General features: G+C 34.9%; 2 protein-coding genes across 2 annotated transcripts; both read right to left on the bottom strand.

Moving 5' to 3' along the window:
* Positions 1–1,399: 1,399 nt before the first annotated feature.
* Positions 1,400–15,032, bottom strand: LOC128552458 (sortilin-related receptor-like; the record flags this gene model as incomplete). Its single annotated transcript, XM_053533497.1, has 4 exons — positions 14,918–15,032; positions 3,623–3,868; positions 2,416–2,571; positions 1,400–1,575 (listed from the first exon to the last, which is right to left on the bottom strand). Coding segments are annotated over exons 1-4 (693 nt in total), but the record flags the coding sequence as incomplete, so codon positions are not given.
* Positions 15,033–16,972: 1,940 nt separating this feature from the next.
* On the bottom strand, positions 16,973–25,673 carry LOC128552459 (uncharacterized). The gene is made up of 6 exons (XM_053533498.1): positions 25,478–25,673; positions 22,515–22,565; positions 21,550–21,717; positions 19,767–19,982; positions 17,958–18,033; positions 16,973–17,401 (listed from the first exon to the last, which is right to left on the bottom strand). The coding sequence occupies exons 1-6, from the start codon at positions 25,626–25,628 to the stop codon at positions 17,188–17,190; spliced, it is 876 nt and encodes a 291-aa protein (XP_053389473.1). The 5' UTR covers positions 25,629–25,673; the 3' UTR covers positions 16,973–17,187.
* Positions 25,674–26,479: the final 806 nt, after the last annotated feature.

Below are 26,479 nucleotides of genomic sequence, written 5' to 3'. Positions count from 1 at the left end.
ACACTGATTCAAAGTACAGAAAAAGGAAAAAAATCCTGATTCAAAGAACAGAATATAAAGCAACACTGACTCAAAATACAGAAAATACAGCAACACTGATTCAAAGCAAAGAAAACGAGGCAACTCTGATTCAAAGTATATAGAATAAAACAACACTGATTTAAAGTGAAGAAAATAAACCATAACTGATTTTCTGAGTTTGCATGTTGCTCTGTCAGTCAGACATACATGTACATGACCCTATGGCAAAAATGCCCTATGGCATTTTCCATTATATCCCACTCATACAGCCAACATCTTTTAGTCCGCAATATTTAGTAAAAGTTGTATTGGTGTTGTAGGAAGGACGATATTGACTTTAAATTCCAGGTGTACAAGTCGAGAACTTTTTTCTGCAACGCGTCATATTTTACAGATATATACGTTTTCAGAAGCGTGCAAATTCGAAAATACTATTTTAAGAACCAAACTAATTATTGTGGTTATTTTGTGAAATAACTTACATATTCATAAGTTACTACTTTACATCTAATAAGTCAATGATATTTGATACATTGTAATACAATGTATGTACAGAAAAATCACACTGATTGACAAATTAAAATCTATGTCCCTCCCTGTCAAAAGGCGGAGGCATTATAATAACAGACTGTCAAATGCAAAGATATATCTCTCATTGCCGAAAATTGAAGGCATAATAATTACACACTGTCAAACGCAAAGCGATATTCCTCACTGCTGAAAGGTCAAGGCATTATAATAACATACTGCCAAATGACAATAGTCTAATAAATACAGACTAATAAGTGCGAAGTTTTATCCTTCCACGCCGAAAGGTAAATGCATAGTAATAACAGACTGACAAATGCAAAGCGATATCCCTCTCTACAAAATGTGAAGGCATAATGATTAAAGACTGATGAAGGCATGTTAATACACTCACCATTTATAATAGTAAATTGAATTTTGTTCAGCTGGGTAAATATAATTTTACAGCTATACACGTCATAGTCTTCATTTTCTAATGTCTATTACGATAAACTGAATCATCTATCGATCTCTTGGAGTTAATTACGGATGGAGTCTTATATTGCCATCAGAGAGATAAATATATCGGCCTCACAAAATTTAGTTAGTATGAGCACACTGAGTCGTCTATCGGTCTCGAGGAGTCTAAGTAAGGCTTAACACATTAAGTCTGTATCGATCTCAGGTAGTAACGTATGGGTTTACTGAATGAGGCGTATATCGGTATTGCGGAATTACGTAAAATTGCACGCATTTAATTATGGAGTTACGTAAATTATGGGCGTCTTTCAGCTGAAAGGATTTAAGTAATGCTGACTTATCTCTTCAGAACTATAAATAAGGTTTGAACAAAGACCAGTGAAAAATATACCGAATCAGACAAACTGGCACAATATTTTTCATCTGAAGAATCTAAACAATCTATAACTGTATCGCAGACGGCAATTATGTGTATCCATTCGTTAGTGCTGCATTCGAAGAACATCCCTATGAAATTATATGATGGTATATTTTCACTCTTATTGAAAGGTGGCAACAGTGGATGTCCTGAAAAGTAAACGAGTTATAAACAAAATCTGTAAGGTTTGTGTCAGAAAAATAACAGATTAGCAAGCTGTAAGTACACGATCTTTCCAAATGTAAGATCTGATGGCTGACAAATCATGTTCATTATTTTGTATAATCCTATTTGCTAGATCCTTTTTTTTAAACCGATCAAACAACTCGTCGTTTGAACAAACGTTTGAATAATCCTTCAAAAGGCATTGACCTACAGATCACACGGCAACAAAAAGTTACACTTTAAACTATCAGGAAGTTATTGCTACACTTTCAAGAATGCTTTGAAATTCGGGTTTGGAAATAATATATGTAACAGAATCGCATAAGCATAAATAAACTCTATATTGTTTTCTCTGCATTGCCGAAAGCGTTTGAAGCAGAGTAGCTGAGTAAATAGCCTTAATCAGAAAGATTTATATTCAACGGCCATCTATACGTACTTCTCCGTGATGTTTGGGTCAAACACGCTGGAAAATGTTTATAAATTGCCGATCCGGCACGGATTCGATGCCCGCCTTAGGCATGTTTTTCTCTTTTGATTTAGCATTTTAAAGATATTTTAGAAACAAAAAGTAAAGTTCTAATGTTATCAATATGACTCAACTACAATTTTATAGAAATAGCCTTTTAGCGAACATCTGTGTTTACAGCTGTTTATCTTAAAACAAAACGCACAAAACACATTAATTGACCTTCGGGTGTTGTTTCCCTTTCCAGGATTTGACTTGATCTATCTTTCAATGGTTTTTTACTTTAACCCGCTCTAAAACACACAAAATACGTGGACCGCAGCAATATCAAACATCTTTTGGTATAATCTTGTACCTGTATAGTTCATTTGGCAACTGTTTTCATCAGTTAGATCTTCACATTCAAATCTACCATTACACTTGGCGTGGTGTGGCACAACCTTTCCATTGTCACAGTGAAAGTCGATTTTGTCGTTACCGCCATAGTTCATTTGTTGATTCTTTGTATCTTCTTTACAGAATATCATACAAGAAAAAAAATCAACATTAGACTGGAAAAAAATCTTTTAAAAAAAACTTTGTCATATTTTAATTTTAAATTTAGATTGCATCAATCTGTGGTGTGTTAACTATCGTAAGAACAGTGTCAAAGGTTTATTCCGATATAAGTCATGTAGTTGATTAATGGCACAATTGCATTTCAAGATCAAATTTCAAACGTGGAGAAACTCATTTCCCACTTAATTTGCATTACCCTGTAATAGTTACATGTAGCTAATGTCTACCACAAATAATAATGAAGTGATGAATATGACCGTAAACGGTTATTTTACGCTCTTTTTCTTTTCGAATGAGTTTTCGAATTTTGTAATGTCAAACTGTTTACATAAAAGCTTTTTGTAAAATACAGTGGCATTTAAGATGTTACAGAGCTAATAACAGTCTTATTCTCGCTTTTTCCTCGACCTTTGATACGGTTACACTATAGGCTATAAAAGACGCAATTACAGAGGAACCGACTGGACATATGCATATAGAATGTAAAATTACCATACATATTTCAGTTGTTAATATTGGAGTATCAGTTTAAGTAAGAAGTATGTTGTAAAATGGAACTATTTTTGAATTCACTCATCCTGTGGAGAGCTATTCGAATTACCTTAGTTACTTTTTCATGAGGAAAAGCTTAGTAATACTTCATTCTATAACTCCGTGGAAAGGAAAGTAGAAACTTTGTGAAGATTGAAGACTGAAGTAAAATGTAATGGCAGAAAACGCATTTGTGAGAAAAAGTCAGTGTCATGTATATATACTTATCAAAAGTTCTTAGATTGTTTACTCTAACACGTTGCTTTATGTATAGTTAAAGCCGGTAAAATGATTTTGAAAAATGATAAAAAGCGAGACCAGTATCATTGCAAATGTAAATATTCTCTTAAACCATATATTGATCATTTTAATACAATATCTTATTCTATATTTAAGACGAAATCAATGACAAATCTGTTTCTGAACTGATAAATCAAATAAAGTGTTAAGTTCTAGAAAGCTTTTTAATCTACCTCCAGTCTCGCATATATCTCTACTGATGTTTCTTGTTACATAAGATGTCTTGACAAAGCACCAAGAATAACCGTCGTGAAATGGGTCAAGACAGTAGTTGTCCATGGCCAAGACATCATAGTCAGTACTCTTAAAACTGTCATCATAAGACTTTTTCCAACTTAAACATACTTTTCCTGATATTGTCACATTCTGTCTCCCGATATTGTATATGTCAATATTGCACTCTCTTGACAATGTGATATCTATAGAATAGTTAAGATGTATATAAACAGTATAAAAACCATATTATCAGTCGAGAAACACATGCTTAGTTACAATGAATTAATTTATGCAAGGAAATAAATAAATTCAGTGTTCTGTATACATGCAAATGAATTCCGCTTTTGCGCATGCAAGGTGTGATCGTGGGGATTGGAGGCATTTAGACTGGAAGCATTAGGAGGTACAACATTTTATCGATTCTCATGAAAAGATGATAACACTCAATCCAACCGAGTCTTCTATTTTGATATTCGGTTACCAACATTTAAGGACCTTGTTACAGATTTTATCCTGTTATGCATATGTCATTTTCCCCTGCGGCAAATTATTGTTTACTAACTTAGTTAAATGATTTTTTCTATTGTAGTCCGGAATATTCAATAATATTCTATAACAATACCTGTAATAATTATTTTTTAGAAAAGGATTGTCCTTGACTTTCCGGAATCTAGGACAATGAAGTTGGAGCAGCTGAATTATGTGTAAATATGATTTCTTTCCATTACCGTGCATAATGAAAAATCAGAGTTAAAAATAAATACTGTAGGACTAGTACATATCATTCATTTTGAAAGACATTTTCTTAAAATGTATCCCTGCTTGTAGAAAAAATTACGATAAAGCTATGATAGTGCTCACTCCCCATCGGGAACAGGGTCCTTCTTTTTATAATATCGCAAAATGCTCATTTTTATTTTCCCAAATATATAACGTTTCTCAAACTTCTCATAAACCTTGCGTGTTTTGTGATATACACTTTTTAAAATTACACGCCCGAAACAGTAACACTTCATTCGTTGACAATAAATTGATACAATAACAAAAGCAATTAACCACAATCAATACTGTGTGAATAACTTGACAGCAGACGAAAAACTTGTGAGATGAATATAACGGGTATTAAATAAAGGCCTGTGCTTTTTTGAAATTAGGAATTAGGTGGGTGGAGTACATGATATTATTTCTGAGGAATTTCGAAGTTACTGTAAAACAAACGTTATGTCAATGTGACAATACGTCAAAACCATGAAGCTTAATTTTAAGGTGAAAATAAACTAGAACTGTATGATAGAAATCGAATAGATTATTTCGGACATGTTAGACAGTGAGAAAGCAGACATATCAAACGTAATACACGCCCAAAACAGTAACATTTCATTCGTGGACAATAAATTGATACAATAAAAAAAGCAATCAACCACTATCAATACTTCATGCAAAAAGTTAACGTTGGCCCCTCTGACCTTGACCTTTGACCTGGTGACCCCAAAGTCAGTAGGGATGGTGTACTCAATAAGTACTATCAGCACGTGAAGTTTGAAGGTCCTGGGTGCAGTGGTTCGCGAGTAAAGTGCCTTCATGCAAAAAAAATAACGTTGGCCCCTGTGACCTTGACATTTGACCTGGTGACCCTAAAGTCAGCAAAAGTGGTGTACTCAATAAGTACTATCAGCATGTGAAGTTTGAAGGTCCTGCGTGCAGTGGTTCGCGAGTAAAAGGCCTTCATGCAAAATGTTAACGTTGGCCCCTGTGACCTTGACCTTTGATCTGGTGATCCCAAAGTCAGTAGGGGTAGTATACTCAATAAATACTATCAGCATGTGAAGTTTGAAGGTCCTGGGTGCAGTGGTTCGCGAGTAAAGTGCCTTCATGCAAAAAGTTAACGTTGTGACGAACGAACGAACGAACGGACGGTTGAAAACTAATATGCCTCCCTTCGGGGATATAAAAAACATAGTCCTTAAAGTAACTTCACCTAGAAAACCAAGATGGCGTCACGAAATTGGGGTTGGCCACATTGTTTACTAATATAGACCATATGCTGCTACAGAGGTGTAAAGATGCATTTTAGTCATTTAATACACACATATACAATTGTAGAAATGCGTTTAACCTATCACATTATAAAATCAAATGTTTAGAAACTCGTCATGAAAACTTTTTTTGTTCAGATTTTGCGATAAGTTATGTATCCAAACTGAAAATAATTTATATCGTCATATATTTGAATATGCTCTTCATGTGCTCGACAAATGAACAAAAGAATTTATCCACTGAGTTTTATGCTAGTATTCACTCTGGAATTTAGTTGATAAATTATAAATTTCTATATTTTATGCTCTAAAATAATTGAAACCTGCCTGCAGTATGAGGGTCACTAAAATTTGAAGTGCACGTAAGTTTACTTTGTCTTTATTTCTGAGTCTTCATATCCTCACATGTTTAGAGTTTTGAGTGCTGTGTTCATTTCTTAGTAATTCCACACTGTTTTAATTTTAACTTTATAAAAAGGTTTTCAATCCTTGTTCAAATATGCTTGCTACCGTTTAAATAACCCACGGTGTCAAAATTTCACTGACTGAAATCTCATGGAAAGCGTGGATCTTAGGTCATACTAAATTTATGTATGTTTAATGTAATTGACAATGTCCATTATCTCGATTTTTTGTTGGCCCCAAAATAATATCAGGTCAGTTTAGGTGATGATGTCTGCATTTGAACATGTAAGGGTCATAAAACAAAATAAAATATACCCATCATGTGCGTGAAGTTAGCCACAGCAGCCAGAGTAGCCAGAGTTCAGCCAGAGTTTAGCCAGAGTAGCCAGAGGTCAGCCAGAATTCAGCCAGAGTTTAGCCAGAGTAGCAAGAGTTCAGCCAGAGTTTAGCCAGAGTAGCCAGAGAAGTCAGAACTCTGGTTATTCTGGCTAGCCAGAGTAGCCAGAGTTCAGCCAGAGAAGTCATGACTCTGGTTTACTCTGGCTGGCCAGAGTAGCCAGAGTTTTGCCAGAGTAGCCAGAATTCAACCAGAGTAGGCAGAGTTTCTAGATTTTTAACATGTTCAGGCTACTCTGGTCAGCCAAAGTAGCCACAGTAGCCCGAGTCACCAGGATATCATTTGCTCTGGTTACTCTGGCTGTTTCTAACAGAGTAGCGAGAGTTCAGCCAGAGTAGCCAGAGTTTCTAGGATTTTAACATGTTCTGACTATTCTGGTCAGTCACAGTAACCAGAGTAGCCAGAGTAACCAGGTCCCGTGTTCGCAGAATATTTTCAGTCTTAGCTGAGTTTGACCATGAAACTTAATATGTCATTTTTGTGTAAACTGCATATTTAAAACTGAATTTCAAGTTAATAACTATTTTCAAGTGGTTAATTAAAGTAGCTCTGGTTACTCTGGCTGGCCAGAGTAGCTATGTTTCTAGGGTTTTAACATGTTCTGGCTACTTTGGTCAGCCAGAGTAGCCAGAGTAACCAGGTTCCATGTTCATAAAACATTTTCAGTCTTAGCTGAATTCGATCTTGAAACTTAATATGTTATTTCTTTCTAAATAGCATGTTTAATACTGAATTTCAAGTTAATAACTATTTTCAGTTGGCTATTTATAGTAGCCGGAGTAGCCAGAACTCTGGTTACTCTGGTTGCCAGAGTAGGCAGAGTTCAGCCAGAGTAGCCAAAACTCTGGTTACTCTGGCTGGCCAGAGTAGGCAGAGGTCAGCCAGAGTAGCAATACTTTATTAGGATTTTAACATGTTCTGGCTACCCCTACCAAAGCAGCGTAACATCTATGCTTGAAACTTAAATGGCAGACACTAGAACATATGAAGAATACATGCATCCCGAATATTGTTGTACAAATAACCATTAATCAAATCATTCAGTTTCAGTTTTAATATTGCATATGCCATGTATTTGTGATTTTCCTACATATCGGCGATATGTCACATGTTTAATTGTTAAGCACCCTTGAACGTATATTTTATATTAAATGGGCGCTCAACAAATCTGGATTAATAATAATAATAAATAATGATGATGATGATGATGATGATGATGATGATGACGATAATAATATAATAATGATAATAATCTCATATAGTAAGTTTTTTTTTTCTGCAATGGATGCAATATGGTGTTACAGTATTCTAATTGTGGGCGAACGTATGTTTTTAGGCAGTTTCTTTAACATTATTGTTATTACATTGTACATATGTTTTTTTTTATAAATCTGAGAGTGTTACTAGCTTTTGAAGATGTAATTTCAATATGTGTTTCCAAGTTAAGACATCACTAATAGTAATCCCAAGATATTTAGCATTTTCTGTACTTTTTAGTTCATGATTAAGTAATTTATTTGGAAAGATGATAACTTTTCTCTTTTTTTGAGATTCCTATTGCTTCGCATTTATCAGGATTGAATTGCATAGACAAATTACGTTCCTGGAACCATTCATCTAATTTTGTCAAATCATCTTGAACTTTGTAAGAGTCTATTAACGAGTCTATGTTGAGGTATATGATAGTGTCACCAGCAAATAAGCGTATTCTACATTTAACAGAGTCAGGAAGGTCATTGATAAAACAAAGGAAGAGACAAGGACCCAACACTGAACCTGGAGGAACCCCCTGATATAACGGGTAAAGAGTGCAAGCCCTACAGATTTAGAACGGTTACTAAAGAAAGACTGAATCCAGGATAGAGAGATTCTGTAGACACAAAGTTTCACGATTTGATGATCGATCTTGTCGAAAGCTTTCGAGAAATCCATTACAATGAGACCTGTTTGTTTCCAGATTGGAGATTGTCAAAAGTTTCTTGTGTAAAGGATAATAGTTGAGCCTCACAGCTATGTTTGGAACGGAAGCTATATTGGAAAGGTGTGAGAAGATTGTTGACTATTTTGGTTCTCTCAAGGTTGATTTTTTTGTGTGTTTTATGTATCAAGTGATTCATAAAACAGACTTCTGCCAGAGTAGCCAGAGTTTCTAGGGCTTTAACATGTTGCGAAATGACATTTTTTGTACCCTCAAGGTTTTTTTAGTGTTTCATGTATCAAGTAATTCATCAAACAGACTTCAAAGAATTGTCTTACCTATCGGCTAGCAGTCCTATAACTGTTTAATCCAAACGCAGTCAGTATCGATTCATACACGTACACAAGTAATACCGAGTTAATACAACATGAAATGTTGATTGTCTGATGGCATAAGGTGACCACAAGCAATTTTTGAATGGCATTTTGCGTTTTGATTGGCATGTCACTGGTACCTACCTTTTTCCAAGGGTTTAGATGAAATACCGTTATTAAGCCGCTTTAAGTGCATGTGTTCACATGTCAACATTTTGTCAACTTCCACAACTTTAAAATGCAAATTTCAGGAATTGGTTGCTGTCAACAAGTATGAAAAATTTATTCTCCAATTTCTCTATATTATGTCTTCAAGTTAATTCATTTGGTACAACTTCAAGGCAAACACTGAAGTTAAATAAATACAAAACCAGAAACCTTCAAATAAATATTCTTTATTTTTACACTCAAAGTTATATGGAATTCACTGCAATTATTTATGATATCAATATAAACAAGAGGACTCATATGGTCCTGAATAAGGTCCTGCATCGCTTACCTGGACCTTGTGGGTTATGACAGTTATAGTAAAAATTCACAATTTGTAATTGTTAATTCTAAATTCTTGGCATTCTGGAAATTTTAAACTTATATTGTATAAGATTAGAAGTATATTGATAATCCACAGAGAGAGACTAATAATGCCCTGGGGGTGGTGATTCAATCAAGTTTGAAAGAACTCCATTATAAATTTTGCTAATTTACATGCAAATTATTTCAGCTCTTATCCTTGTGGCTCTGAAAAAGATTTTTGCTATGTAAGTATATCATGTTTTTTTTCTATATAAAACTTAAGGAGGAACCATTTTGACTCTGGGGTATTGATTTGAACATGTAAAATATCTTAACTCTTGTAATTGCAATTCTTTTGACATCAGGGGTCATGATTTGCTCAATTTTAAGAAAGGCATTCACTAGGCCATGCTACATACAAAATATATAGATAAGAATATTTTTATAGGTTTTAATATATTACTCTATGTGAAACTTAAAGCCCCAAGGCAGATCCAATATGAGTCCATGATTTGAACAATTTTGAAAGAGATGCACTTGCCAATGCTTCTTGCAAAATATCTAAGCCATGGGTCTTGTGATACCTGAGAAGATTTTTAAAGTTTTACAATATAAAATGGAATAAGTACTGAGTTCAGTCAAAGAGCCTGACTCAATCTGATAGACAAGACAAAAGTTGTTCACAAAACCTCACCTTGTCACACAGTGACACGAGCTAAAAAAATTCAAGTATAGTGTATGACGGTCATTCAATATATAATTGTAACTATTAAATATCATTTAATCTGACTTAGTCTTACCTATCAATTTTGTTTAGTAATGTAAATAGACTTTTCACCATTTTCACACTGTTATGACGGCGTTCCGTTTGGACAATCGTGACTTTTTATTTAATACTTAACCGCGATGCACGATGGTACGATGACGAAAACGCGATGGCGCGATGGCATGATTGATGAAACAACGATGGTACGATGCGCGATTATGGGAGAAATACACAGCCAGAGTTGGGCACCATAGTTTTCTATTCAAAGGAAATTCCAAATATAAGTGTGACACCAACTTCGACACACACGGATGCCACACTTAAGGATTTCACGTGACCGGGGCCGTACACGTGTTTTTTGGCCAAGACAGCTCTTTAAAAACCACGTAACACGCCACTTTGCGAAAAAATGCATTTACTGGTTTTACACCCATAACCGTTTCGAGTACCTGTGTTTTTTACTTTCAGTTTGGTGCCCTTTTTTCAACAGAAGGAATATGAGACAATACACTGGGGATAAAATATGCCATGAATAAGATCCAGAATGGGTCAGTACAAAACAAAAGACCACGACAGCCAGGCCGCACTGCACTAAATCACAGTCCAGTGTGGTATGGCATACAGCCGTATAAGTAGAGAAGATCCAGGATGGATCGGTGTCGCTTCGTCGTATCTACCCTTCGTGGGAGGCAGAATTTAGCGTTGAGATGCAGCAAAAACCCTTTGGAAACCTTTTGGTAGTGCGATGGATATGAGATCTTTTCTGCTAGATGGGGAAAAATAAATAAGTTTCCAGGACCTGTATTACTGTTAAAGGATAAAAGAACTTGTATTGAAGAATACCTTTAGACATGATACAGGCATATTACTAGTATAATATAGCTTTGAATATCCGGACTCTTCGGCTTCTTAGTTTAACATTAAGAGTGTTGAGATCAATGAGTTTGGAAATGCATTGTATAAGCATATAGAAAACTGTACAACCCGATTTAAGGTACGTTGAAACTAAAGTCATTTTTGAAGAAATTTGAAGGAATATATAAATTCTGTTAGGCATATTGGTAGATTACACATCGCGGGCTTAGCTCAAAACGGTTGTAACTCCTTCTTTATTTCATATAAGTTACAACCGTTTTGCGCTAAGCCCGCGATATGTATCTTAGTAGTCAATTTAATATTTTGTCAAAATATTTTCAAAAGCAGTGGATCGAATTAGTCTAAAATCCTGGACGCCCACCAGTTCAAAATAAATTAGATGTGGGCCGTAATATTAAATATCAATGCTGATATATTCTGCCACAGACCTTGTAGGCTACTTTGTATAATTATAACTTATATAAAAAGAAAACATACCTAAGCATTATTCACAATGTATATAAACAAACAGCTTTTGCATATACCCTGTTACTTTTTTTTAAAGTGTCATTTTCTGATTCGTGTTACTCTTAACTTTGTTCGAAAATGATGCCGCCTTACAGTTTCTTTGTTGTTGTTGTTGTTATTTTATTTTACTTTTTAGGCTTGTTTTAAAGATTTTCAATCTACCAGAAATATATAGACCTATCCGCTTTAATCTGTGAATTTCAGCCTTCATATACCACACACACAACACCCAACAGGTCTAACTTTTTATTTACATTATAATTATATACAACAGTTCGTGCAACCTAATCATGTATAATATGATTTTTATGAAAAAGGGTCATACATTTAAGAAATGGCTCTAGTTTACATGTTTGTCTGCATTTTCTCTGGCTGTTCTGGCCAGCCAGAGTAACCAGAACCCGTGTGCATTTCAGTTATTCCTGGTTACTCTGGCCAGCCAGAGTAGCCAGACTATGTGAAAATTATGAAATATGCTGTCCTGGTCAGCCACAGTAACCAAAGTTCTGATTACTCTGGCTACTCTGGCAACAGGTTTTCCTGTATTTTCTTTGGCTATTTCTGATTAGCAGGGTAGCTAGTACCAATGGCCATCTCGGAAATTCTGGCTGTTCTGGCTAGCCTGAGTAGCCAGTGCAAATGAAATCATGGCCACTCTGACTACTCTGGCTGACCAGAGTAGCTAGAACATATTAAAATCCTAGAATTCTGGCTACTCTGGCTGAACTCTGGCTACTCTGGCCAGCCATATTGACCAAAGTTCTGGCTACTCTGACTACTCTAAATAGCCACTTGAAACATAGTTATTAACTTGAAATTCAGTTTTAAACATGCTATTTAGATAGAAATGACATATGAGTCGCGCTATGAGAAAACCAACATAATGGGTTTGAGCAGGCTTGTCTGGATTCATGCTGGTCGCAAAGCCACTATGTTTGTTTTCTCATGGCACGGCCCAATTATTAGATTTCATAATCAAATTCAGCTAAGACTGAAAAACTTTTGTGAACATGGTACCTGGTTACTCTGGCTACTCTGGCTGACCAGAGTAGCAAAAACATGTTAAAATCCTAGAAGCTCTGGCTACTCTGGCTAAACTCTGGCTGAACTCTGGCAACTCTGACCAGTCATAGTGACCAAAGTTCTAGCTACTCTGGCTACTCTAAATAGCCACTTGAAAATAGTTATTAACTTGAAATTCAGTTTTAAACATGCTATTTAGATAGAAATGACATATGAGTCGTGCCATGAGAAAGCCAACATAGTAGGTTTGAGACCAGAATGGATCCGGACTGGTCTGGATCCATGCTGTTTGCTAACAGTTTCTCAAAGTCCAATACGCTTTAAAAGTGAACAGCATGGATCCTGACCAAACTGCGCGGATGCGCAGGCTGGTCTGGATCCATGCTGGTCGCAAAGGCACTATGTTTGTTTTCTCATGGCACGGCTCAATTATTAGATTTCATAATCAAATTCAGCTAAGACTGGAAAATTTTTGTGAACATGAGAACTGGTTACTCTGGCTACTCTAGCTGACCAGAGTAGCAAAAACATGTTAAAATCCTAGAAACTGTGGCTACTCTGGCCAGCCAAGTTAACCAGAGCAAATGCAATCCTGGTGACTTGGGCTACTCCTAACCAGAGTAGTCAGAACATGTTAAAATCCTAGAAACTCATGCTACTATGGCTGAACTCTGGCTACTCTGGCTGACCTCTGGCTGAACTTTGGCTACTCTGGACAGACAGAGTAACAAGAGTTCTGTCTACTCTGGCTACTCCAGAGTAACCAGAGTTCTGCCTACTCTGGCTACTCTAAATAGCCACTTGAAAATAGTAATTAACTTGAAATTCAGTTTAATCATGCTATTTAAATAGAAATGACATATTAAGTTTCATAATCAAACTCAGCTAAGACGGAAAATGTTTTGTAAACCAGGTTACTCTGGCTACTCTTAAAATCCTAGAAACACTGGCTACGCTGGCCAACCAGACTAACCAGAGCAAATAAAATCCAGGTGACTCGGGCTATTCTGGATACTATGGCTGACCAGAGTAGCCAGAACATTTTAACATCCTAGAAACTCTGGCTTTTCTTGCTGAACTCTGGCTACTCTGGTCAGCCAGAGTAACCAGAATTCTGGCTACTCTGGCTGAACTCTGGCTATTCTGGCCAGCTAGAGTAACCAGAGTTATGACTTCTCTGGCTGAACTCTGGCTGAACTCTGGCAACTCTGGCTGAACTCTGGCTACTCTGGCTAGCCAGAGTAACCAGATTTCTGACTTCTCTGGCTAAACTCTGGCTCAACGCTGGTTGAACTCTGGCTATTCTGGCTAGACTCTTGCTGAACTCTGGCTACTCTGGCTGCTCTGGCTAATTTCACGCACATCCCAAAATCAGCTATGTTTGGGTTCACTTTCAGTTCATGGGACTGGGTGAGTTTTACGACGAACATATTTTGGATATTGCATAGCCCTTTGTTACTGAATTTATTTGCAACAGAATGTTGAAATTTATAATTCACCAACTAAATTCCAGAGTGAATACCATAAAACTCAGTGGATAAGTTCTTTGTCAAGCACCTGAAGAACATATTCAAATATGTAAGGATATAAATTATTTTTCAGTTCGGATACATAACTTTTTTTTGCAAAATCTGCAAAAAAATGACTAGTTTTCATGGTGAGTTTCGAATATTTGATTTTATAATGTTAAACGCTTTTCTACAATTGTGTATGTGTGTATTAAATGATTAAAATGCATCTTTAGACATCTGTAGCAGCATATCGTCTATACGAGTAAATAATGTGACCAACCACAATTTCGTGATGCCATCTTGGTTTTCCAGGTCAAGTTATCTTAGGCGAAATATCAGTAAAGTTTATTTCTGCATCAAAAAAATCTGCTGATAATTTAAATGTGTGAAATTTATTTCTGCGTGACAGCCTCGACCCACAGAATTTGCAAAAATAAAATCCCACAGTGTTAACCCGCTATACTATACGGTATTTGAAGTATTTATATTACAAATTTTTTGATTTAAAAAGTCTTTGAAGAGAGGAAATATAATTTTTAGATATACTAAAGTTACTTTTGAACTGTGTGAAACTTTGTGGAATTTAGTCTGATGGATATAGATTTGACCTGGACAGGATATTGACTATTTATACATATTATTGGATTTTACGGCTCCATGGCACTTTTGAAGGTATTTTCACTGTTACTTAAATCTATGAATAAAATTTTGTCATTGTTAATATTTGCTGGTTTGTCTTTCTGTTACTTTTATTTACTGTAACAAGAAATTGTTACCATTTGATTTAACGATTTATAAAAGGAAACTTTTTCATGTAAATAACCAAATCTTTATGCCGATCTTGTATATATGCCAATCTCAAAGAACAATGACAAACGCAGAGAGATTAACCAAACAAATAAAGATATACAAATAAGTGTATTTACCATTTCTAACGCTACAAGCCTCCCATCTTGTAGATTGATCTGTTGTGAAACACCAAAGATAACCAGTGTCCATTACATCACTACAGTAGTTATTATGTCTCAGCTTATCTGGCATATCGGTGACCTAAGGAATGAATTTTGACCTCAATGAAAGGTAAAAATTACCTACTTTGAATGTCATGAAGCTGATTTTGTAGAATATTGCACTGATATTCTTTATATCAAATGCATGCAAATCTTTTACAAATCACTATTGGTGGCTGCACTCTAAGCATTTTGTTTTTCCTTCGATTTGCCGGCATGGGCTATGTTCTCCATGACAACTGGATAAAAACATTGTATCTAAATTCACCTGCAATAAGATACTTACACGTTTCACTCTTTCAAAGACTATGGGTGGCTTTATTCTTAGAACGTGAATTTGTGTTATCTTCTCCGTGACGGTTATTGATAAAAGACATAGCATCTAGAGTGAGCTAGTCCTTCATCTCCGATTAAATGCAGAACGGGCATTTACTTGCTGAGAACAAGTTAGTATTGAGACAGAATAAAGGAATACTGGTTGAGTTAGGTTAACTGACCGCTCTTTTTCGAAATAGAATTTGTTAAATTTCATTTGGCGAAGTCTTGCCGACGTAGGAAGTCATGTAAAGGCATATCTGTTAGTGTATTATTGGAGGCAATACTTCCTGCCCATCAGGAGAGAGTAACAATAAGCCTTAATATAAATTATACTAACGAATGCGTTTTTGACGATCTGATGTCCACGTTAAAATAGCGCAACAGACGATCTAGAGAATAAAACATAACTAAAACTTTATCAATGTTACGCAGAGAAATTTTTAAATTATAGTAAGTACTAAAGATATTTTTGAACTCCTTAATTTTGTGACAACGCGTCTTTTCTGACTATACTGCTCATATTGAGTTATCACAGACAGTCACACGCAGCGTGTTCCCGAGGCTTACTTCTCCTCAAGCTCTCTTAAGTCGAAGATATTGCGATAAACTACATGATATTACTTTTCCTTTCAATGTACATGTATGTCACATGAAGTAATCCGCGTTTTGAATCATACCCGCCGGGCGGTCAACTGTTGACACGCTGAGCCCAAGTACATTTTGTACTACTACGAAGACGATAATACCTGTACATGCTGTAAAAACTTTTATCAATAGGACTGACTCTAATAAAATGATGTCAGTATTTGACATATGAATCATGATTTACTCATTTATGACATTACCTCGAATAAATCATGGTCATGAGGATATTTATGATCCCAGCTTTGGCAAACCTTTCCACTGTACGTTACATCAAATTTTACCTGTTTCCGCTTGTACACAACGTTCGCCATCGGTAAAGCTGGTTATAAAATAGAAACAAATGGTTTGATGAATAAACTCAATCTCTTTAAAAACAAAACTCCTTTTGCAATACTGCTTATTAACCTATGCGGCATATTTGGTAACAAAAAATAACAATTCAGTTCTGGATTATTTCGGATATTTAAGTTTAAAAATAGGAGCTTATAGCACGATTTCTTGTCCACGATAATCAGGATGCATATATAGGTCAACAATAAAATTTCGTGTATATTTAGTAGCGGTCCTAAAATATTTTCCTTTAAACCATGTAGAGCTTTTCGACATCTCAAATAATAAAATCAGCGTTAAAAACTTTAACAAAGAGACATTTCAAAAGTGTTTATTTGCACACATCCTGTCTGTATAATATACACAAAACAAAATCTTAGATTGGTAGAATGATTCAAAGTTTATAAAATTTTATATTGTTGATTGACTTGACACAACAAGCGTGAAGAAAACTTTCAAAACTTAATTCTATATTGATTTAACACAATGCCGGGACGTTAGTAGAACGTCCGAGGGACATCAAGTACTTGCCTGTTAAGAATTTAAAAAAATAATTGATGACTTCCATTCAAGCGAGTTCTCATTTCGAAATTTCACACTTTACAGAATTGGCTTTCTTCATACTAGTGCTATAAACAAAATGGTTCAGACAAATTCAACAGAAACTGTTGTTTTTGAAATAACAATTTTCCCACTTAAAACGTACGCTTCCTGTGTATACTGCCTACCGTAGCAGAGCGGATCAAATTATGTTTACAAATTCTATTTTTCTCAATATTTCTACCCAGAGGTGAACATGTTACAATCTAATGTACATTTAAAATACATTCAATATTTGTGAACTAAAACAAAATGTAAAATGTTTGCATATCATCGAACAAAATCGGGTTGTTTTATTCGGATTGATCTACCTGCAATGTGATGTATCTATTAGCGATGTCTTTAATATAAAGAGCTATACCTTTATTTTTTCCTTTTAGTTGGTCTTCACAAATGAAATATTCAGCTAAATCTACCTCACAGTCTACCGTCTCCCATGTGTTATCTTCAGTAAACCTTTGAAAATTCATACGAGTGCAGGATCTAGTAGAAGGTTCCCCAGGTTTCCTTGGTAACAAAAAATGCATTATTATACCGCATGTCAATAAACTACATAAAGTTTCAGCTCTCATCAAAACATTTTATGTAAAAGCCTACTGTTTAACTGCCTCGATTAAAAAGATAAAGACTTTAGGTACCTTCCAACTAAAGGTGGGCTAAAGATTCAAGTTTTTCACTCTAGTTGCCTCTGCGGCACATACGTGCACTAGGTGGAGTCCCAAGGCGCATGTCAAACACAGACGGTATCAGGTTAATTTCAATCTGGATGCTTCTTCAACACATGCAGGTATCAGGACTGCAGTCTTCAGGTGTCATTTCGGAACGCGGTCATCAAGTTATATTTCAAACTTTCAAAGCTTTCATACGGGATAGGAATATACGCCCAAAATAGAATATTTCCCCAAGAACCGCTACGAAAGAATAATTCATATCTAAACATTATACCTAGATGTAAGCCAGCAAAATTGATGTTGATAACTGAAGAACGATTTTTTTTTCGGTCAGATGACTATAGTTGGTAATACACGCAAGAGCGAAAAGCTTAAAAATGAATTTCCATTACCATGCTAGAAAATGTGCAAGAATCTGATTTTCCCAAATCGGAAATAGTTCTATATCCGGACTGACAAATCGTAATCCTGAAAATAAAGTGAAACATTTTGTCAATCTGACTTTACTACTCGATGTTCATAAATGTAAGATCATTCAAATTTATGTGTGGTCGGATTTCCAATGTCGCTATTCATAATTTCTACCAGTCTGTTTTTACTTAAACTCATTAGGCAACTCGCTGACATCCGGCTGAATTTATAAAATCACACATATTTTTTTCTTTTTAGTTCACCATAACCGACGGTTTAAAGGTGAGCTAATAGTAAAGGATGAATGGTCCGTCTTCCGTCGTCCGTCGTCCGCATTTTCACTTAAACATCTTCTCCTCTGAAACTGCTGATCAGTTTTTTTCTCATGAACTGTTTGATGGGTCTTCATTAAACTTGATCTGTAGCATCATTATAAGGTCCTCTCCCAATTTTTTTTTTCTCTTTTTTTTCTTTGTTTTTTCTTTTTTAAGGCGTGGGTGGGGTAGGGGGCACTTGACCCCTCTGAGGGGCTGCTAAAGTTGAATATAGAAAACGTTAGAGCGGCTTCTCAACATGAAACGCTTGATGGATTTCATCAAACATTGTCTGTACATCACTTTATGGTCCTCCCTCAAGATTGTTCGATGGGGCGCATTTGGCTTCTTGTAGGGGTCACTATAGCCAGTATAGAAATATTATTTTAAAAACGTTTTATTATGAACCATTTGATGGATCTTAATCAAACTTAGTCTGTAGCATCATTACACGGTCATCTCCATTTTTTTTCTCAGATGGGGGCACTTGGCCTCTTTTGGTGTCAGCTAGAGCAAAATAATAGAAACACATTTGAAAGAAACTTTTCATGAACCGCAAAGCGATTCTGCATTAAACTTTGTAGCATAATTATATTGTCCTCCCTAAAATTAGTTAAAATGATTTTTTACTTTATAGTTTGTTTCATTTTTTAATTTGTTTTATGCAATCTTTAATTTAGATTATTTTTTATATTTATCTATTGTTTTAATTTTGAACTTCTATTAATGTTTACTTTTTTTCATTTTTATCATTATATTATTCCTTTTTTGATATTGATTTTTTTCTTAAAATTCAACAATTTGACACAAGTAAGATCTAATCAGGTCATTGTATGCATCAAGATAGCGACTTAGACCCATTTGGACATCTTGTTACTTTATTATTCTGTTGTGTCACAATTTAGAACAGAAAGTACGATTTGTGTTCGTCATAAAAATTATAAACCCCAAATGATCACAAATTGAAAATTTGAATCCAAGGCTAAATGTAGTTTTCTCTAACTTCTACTTTCACTTTCAAAATGTCGAAAGCAAACTTCAGGTAGGCTAACAGAAAGACTCCATATCCTATGCCAAACGTTAATATGAAATGGTCTGAATAAGACTCGATAAACGCATCTGTTTCAAATCACCAATATCACCGCCCTTCTAAAAGATTATCTTAGCTGCCGATTAAAATACCATGTAAAATATTTTGAAACTTTTCATTTTAAATCAATGAACAACATTTTATATTAATTTTCACTTCATTAGATAAATAACATCGACACACCATACGCGAGTAATTTTTCACAGCAAACTAATACCCTACTCGGTTTGACCAAGTCCGTGTGTAGCTGTTGTGCTCAATTCAACGTAGACAACGTCGTTTAAATGACTAAAAACTTGTTGAAAAAGACGCTATATATCCTAACACTTGCACTAACTGGGCGATATGAAGAACAATAAGTACAAAAGTGTAACAAACAGTCATACCTATATGGGCGTAGAAACTAACATTGAACAGACTATATGCTCTATCTCCATCTAAAAATCTTCTCTCCCGTAATAAGGTTTTAATGAAACGTAATTCTTCTATTGAAAATATAGATACAAGTCGCATATGTCTTTTCCAGCAGTCATATCGAGCATTATTCCACACTGACATTGACGGAAAAACGCTGTAACATTTTCCAAGAGTATCTGAACAAACTGAAATTTGAATATTATTTAAAGAATTCATTAAATATACAAAATCCGCCATGTTGTCAAACATTGAGGAATACAATATATACATTTCTTGATAGGCCAGTTTTATTACTAGAAATAATGTCCGAACTCAAACGAATTCCAACGTAAAATTTTATTGTCAATTCGGAGGTCCAGGCTCAAACCCCGGGTCAGGCGCTAGAAATTTCTGAGATGCTTGGTGCTGCTAGAATGTCTATTCGCGCAGAGCTGAGCTAAGTTAGACGGATAGGACTGTATTTAAAATAATCTCTCTCTCTCTCTTTGCCTTACATTGCCCTCTGATCAGATTGCTCTGTCTGTACTAGTAGAGAATGGTATTAGAACCTTATAGGCTGCCTTTCTGTTATCTAAAATGCCCCTGACGTGTTTATCACGAAATGTGCACAATATAAAAACTGGTATAATATATTTAAAGTAACGTATGCAACACAGGAAAATCAATTAAATGAAATATTAACATCATTTGTTTATATACATACATGTATTCTATAACATAATACAGCAGTTCACGTAGTATTCTATAAACAATTTTTGTAACTGTTAATGAATTTCGCAGATGTTAATGTTATCAAGCCCCCAACATATCTGCAGTTACATTGTTAGAAATACTTGTTTTTGTTTTGTTTTTTTGGGGTTTTTTGTTTTGGTTTTTTATCCAATATGAATGTTTTTATTCTGGTTTCAGACTGATATACTCATGTTAATTGTTCAGTTCGTTATAATTCAAATGAGCTTTTTTAGAAATGTTTATACATAACTTTGGTTAGGAACGCTATGTTCTGACGTTTTGCCAAAAAAAGGATCATCAACTTGAAAACATAACCTACCAGTGTTTGCAAGATAATTTAAAATATTTTCTTTTGATATTCAAAACAAACATTTATGCTACATTATACCAGTAGAACAAAACAGCATATGGTACACAGTAACGGCTACAATACGTACTAGACACTACTTCAGAGTTCCACATGCAGTATCTCAAACGCTTTGCCATGATATTTTGAGGCCTCTTTTCTGTGTTGCAAATCATTATATACTACTTTTTTCTACACCGTAAAAACAAGACTGGAAATAGTTTAACGCTAAAAGTGAAAATGATAATCCAATAAATGCGTTTTGTACAAAGATCGTTCTTGTTGATAAGTTTATAAAAAAAAAATAAACACGGTACATTATAAAAATAATAGAAAAAGGGATGAATTAGTTTTTCATAGCCATTACTACACGAAGAGATCATGCACTAATGCTATCATAGTATTAAACGAGTAAAAACAAGTAAATTAATATATTGTCCCTAAACGTCATAAACTTTCTGTGAGATCGAAATTTCTACGTTTTCTTTACGTTGACGCCATTTCCTTTAGAATTATCCGTGTTGGGCCGTAGTAATTTTACGCTTTGTCATGGAATGCGCATATGTAAATTGTATTTTAACAGCAAGTGAGCGCAAGAGTCTCTCTTCAATAAACCATCAGAAAAGTGACAAGAACAACTGTTTTATGCTAGAATAGGAAATAACAGGGCTTACCTGGACAACTTCCAAAACAAGCTTGTATCTCTTTCTTTTCTCCAAAACAATCTCTTCCGCCATATTTTGGCAATGGGTTGTTACACGAGCGTTTTCGTGACCTGATCCCATTTCCACATTTATTTGAGCATGGACTCCACTTTGACCACGAACTAAAACCACCGTCAACTGTTCCAGAAGAGTTCCATTAATATTAAAAACAATGTATGCCGGTGCTATATCTATATTATACATGCTTGAACGCACATAATATCATAAATAATTAATCCAGTTTTTACGGTCACACTGCAGGCCTGCACATAGATGTGCAATATAAAATTCGTACAAAGATATTTGTCGATCACATCTTTTGTTTAAATATAATCACTTGTTATTTTGTTGAAAATTTTCTTTTGATAAGTATTATTAAGTAATAATAATCGTTTTGATCTCCAGCTTTGTTGATAACGTAACATCGAAGACAATAACAGCGATACTGTGCTTCGTAGGGTAAATTTTCATAGCATTGAAATGATTAAAATGCAAATTTGCAACAAAGCAAACATAAAGTATCTTAAAACTAGTGTAGTGTTACCATAGAGAAGAAGTATTCACAAGCTGAAATGGAATTATCTTCTGGCGTCATCATTTTACTTGCAATTTAACTTAATCGAAATCATGGAAATATCTTTTATTCTATAATATGCATATATTCGAAATTTCTTACATATCGAGAATGTTCTAGAAATCATAATGCAATGCGTGTTATGTCTATGATATCATTCTATTTAACTTAAGACGTTTGCAAATTTTCAAAAAAGTAACAGAAATATGGATATTTTGTTGTTTTATTCAAAAAATAGAAGTTACGAAAATAGTACCGAAAGAAGGATGAATATTAATCAAACTTAAGATTAAAAAAGATCGGCCTGATATGGTAGTGTTTTACTTTTGTTTTCCTTGTTATTTGAAGAAAGTGAATATACCTTGATTATTCTGGTAGCAGTCGGTACTGTTGACATTTGGTTCATCTCCAGCTGAAAACAGTTTTAAGGTATTTTATTGCATTGCCATCAGTTGAAAATCACATAAATAATTAGCTTCCATATAAAAAAGTTTCGCCGAATTTCCCATAATAGACACAAGGGCAACAATTCCCTAGATTGATAAGTTATGCGGAATGGAGTAGGACAGTTTATCAAAATCATAAATGGTCTATGACGGGACGAACTTGACAACCAACAGAATCAAAATCTACTATAGAAAAAAAATTATAGAACACACTCACCTATACAGCATTTTACATTACACTTTGGAAATGTAAAACGCATACACTTGTAAACAAACAGATATATACAAAAGATACAAGAAATACAGACGTAAGAAACAGACACAAGTATACCTCAGAAAAGGAAACAGCTGGTCACGGCTATGAAACTTTCAGATGCAAAACTATAAATGCTGAGTAACTGATTTATTCATGCAATGCCTCTTTCTTAAACCCCTACAATCAGCATCAGTTAAATTTATATGAAAATCCTTATGAAGCATAGTTGTTTAAGGGATGTAATGAAATGTAAAAAAATGTAAACTCCCCAATCTAGCACTTGCTTAAGTACACTAAACTATACATATGCACTAAATGGACCACGTGAAACCAAAGACCAAGAAAATATTGCAAAACTAGTTACCTTTTGTAAAGTTTTACCAAGCGTTCCAAAACATTTTATTGCTATTGTGGTCACCCATTGTAATAGAAAAATAATTTGAACATGGCTCTTTGCAAATAAAACCATAAAACACCCGCTAAACTAAATTCAGTGATCTTCAATCAAGCATTTTCAAGAAAGAATAGTTAAGAGTTATCTTTTTATAGTTCCAGAAATGTTAGTGAGGATTGATGCTAAACAGGCTGCTAAAATAATGCGAAATTTACCAGGGAACTGTACATTGTCGATTGGTTACTTGTGGCATGAACTGTAAAATTCATATTGCTTCTGTGTCAGCAACAACCTTGTTAATGTCTCACAGGTAAGGCAAGCGGGTTGTACGCTTTACTTCTTGAGCGTGAACCATCACCAGGGTATTACAACATTATAGCGAAACAGGGCATTGGTACTCCTGCATTCAACAGGAGCTGTCACACGAGACAGCCCTCTCGACTATGTCGATGCTTGACAGTTAAATTGGTATAACAGCAATGCTATATCTGAGACAGTAAAGTGTGTAAACTATTAACATTCCAGGAACTATTTTAGTTTAACTGTGAAGCGGGTACGTTAAAAATGTTACTTGTTCTGGGTTGACTAAACCAAGAACATGGTTACTAAGTGAAAGACAAAATAATAGCAAGACAAAAGAGCATAATGTTCCAAAATTATCATTATTACAAAAGTGACGTAACTTATCTGAATCATTTATCTTTTTTTACTCCAAACAATTCGAAAATAATATTAACATACAGTTAACCCTCCCTTTATTATAAGAATAAGCACGAGCAAGAGTAAATTTTCTGTAACTGACCGCAGGTTTACACAGTACTTGAGAGGTATCTCTTAATGATGAGTAAACATGCTACAATTTAGCAACTAATGCAAATGTGATAAAACGCGATTTGCTTACAGACAAGACAATATAGTTGCTGACTTATATGAGATCAGGCCTACGCAGTTGTAGAAGAAAAACCAACTTCCTTTCTGATTAATATGTACGACTAAGCAGTTCCTAAGCTCGATCATTCAATTAATTATTAAACAGGAAGGCAAATTTATAATCAGCAGAAGAGTCAACTCTGCAAGTCGCTCATCACGAAAAATCTAAAAATGCTGCATGCTCACTTTGTGTGAACCTGTTCATGGACGGTGATCGAAATATGTGCTGCCGTCCACACCCTCTAGCCAAGAGATGTGTAGAACTCAATTGCTTTTATTTTCTACTCTTATAACATTATAACAGGAATGCCTAGATAAGCAGTCCCGAGTACTATTTTTGGCATAATACTTTCATGTCATTTCAGTGGCCTCCGTGGCCTAGTGGTTAAGGGCGCTAACTTCAAATCACTTGCCCCTCATCGATGAGGGTTCGAGCCTCACTCGGGGCGTTGAATTTTTCATGTGAGGAAGCTATCCAGCTGGCTTACGGAAGGTCGGTGGTTCTACCCAAGTCCCCGCTCGTGATGAAATAATGCATGGAGGGGCACCTGGGTCTTCCTCAACCATCAAAGCTGGAAAGTCGCCTATAATCGTGTTGGTGCAACGTTAAACCTAACAAAATAAATAAAATAAATTGATGTCATTTCAAGAAAAGACATTTACCCCTCAGGTAAAACCGTTTTAAATCGTTTAATCCTTTAAAAAGATATATCTGAATTATTTTGTACATTTCGTAATATTCACAGCGAGAACATATTTTAGTGCATAGCTTTCTGATTTTAGATGTTGAAAAAAGTAAAAGGTTTGTTGTCTATAAGTCTCAAAAAATAATAGTGTACGGTAAATAAACGGAAAATTTGAAAGATCGTTTAAACATATAAAAGTAAAAGTAAAGTGTTTGTTTATAATAGTGTCACCTCTAAAAGGGACAGCCAAGTTATCTTATCGCCTACATACTTTGAACAACATTACTTCCCGATTTCTACTTTTAATGACAGGAAGGTAAGCAATTGGTAACCACTATCTAACTAGCTGGCGGCTCAACAACTGGTCTCTCTTCAGTAACAAGTACCGCCTCTGACAGGGTTCGCACTTTCGACCTCAATATCAATTAGACCCACCGCAGCTCGTTGACATGCGTTATTTCGCATGAATGTATTTTTCAAAAAGTATCACATCCGCTCTTGTTTTACAAAAAAAAATTATCTTTGTGTGCATTGTTCCTATAATTTGGCAGAATTAGGCAGAACGCACATTCGTTGGCTCAAAACTAGGTTTTGGTGATTATTATCTTTTACCTGTTTGTCCATAAATTTCAACTTCGCAAAAAGAAAGCTGATCTGTCTGGCCGACCATCTGTATCTTAATAAACCTTCCAGTGACACGAAGTAAGGGTAAAACTATTACTGCATCGTACTCCTTGTAGCACGCGAAGTATCTCGCTTCCATGTCGCATGTTGTAACTCCTGTTGAAATTTCCAGATTGTCCAGCTCTGTTTGCAGCATTGAATCATTAGCTTCTGTCGGAAGAGGCAAAAAGGGGTATCAACTGGTTATACAAATAAACATTTAGTACATCAGAATATACCAACATGAATGTTGAATTTGATAACCGAAACTGACAATTCTGGAAGAATTACAAAATCTGTTGTCAGCCAAAGCCAGAATTATTACAAATACCATTATTTTTACAGAAGCAGTCAAACAATAATATGCTGAAATCTATTGATAATAATTGTTGTGTTCAAATTATCTATATAGGGACTGCACGCTTTCATTTTTGAATAAGTTTAATTTGCATCCAATCACAGATGTTGTATTTCTTTAATTTTACAATCAAACGTTATTGTTATGTATAACCCAATTTCTTCCTTTTTGAAGTATTTAAAAAACTTTACTACATTCTACATTTTTTTTTAAAAATCTGGTTTCTTCAAAATACAATTAAGCCACACCATGAGAAAACAAACATAGTGCATTGCGATCAGCATGGATCCAGACCAGCCTGCGCATCCGCATGCTGTTTGCTTTCAAAACCTGTTGCAGTTAGAACCAGTTTCTCATGGTGCGGCTCATTTGATTCGAAACTTGAAAGAAATAAAATAACAAATATTTCTTATATTTAGGAATATCATTGAATATATTTTGCATTACAAAGAAACTAAATTTACAATTACATTATTTTACAGTAAGCCTCATAGTTCTTGCTAAATTTTACAAATTACAATTGTGTACTTTAGGAAGTTATGTTTATGTTACCTATATGATATACGATACATCATACATCAATATATACAGTA

Source organism: Mercenaria mercenaria, unplaced genomic scaffold, assembly GCF_021730395.1.
Source record: "Mercenaria mercenaria strain notata unplaced genomic scaffold, MADL_Memer_1 contig_2817, whole genome shotgun sequence".
Lineage (NCBI taxonomy): Eukaryota > Metazoa > Mollusca > Bivalvia > Venerida > Veneridae > Mercenaria > Mercenaria mercenaria.
Note: the sequence above shows the minus strand (reverse complement) of the source record. Positions and strands in the feature narration are given on the sequence as shown.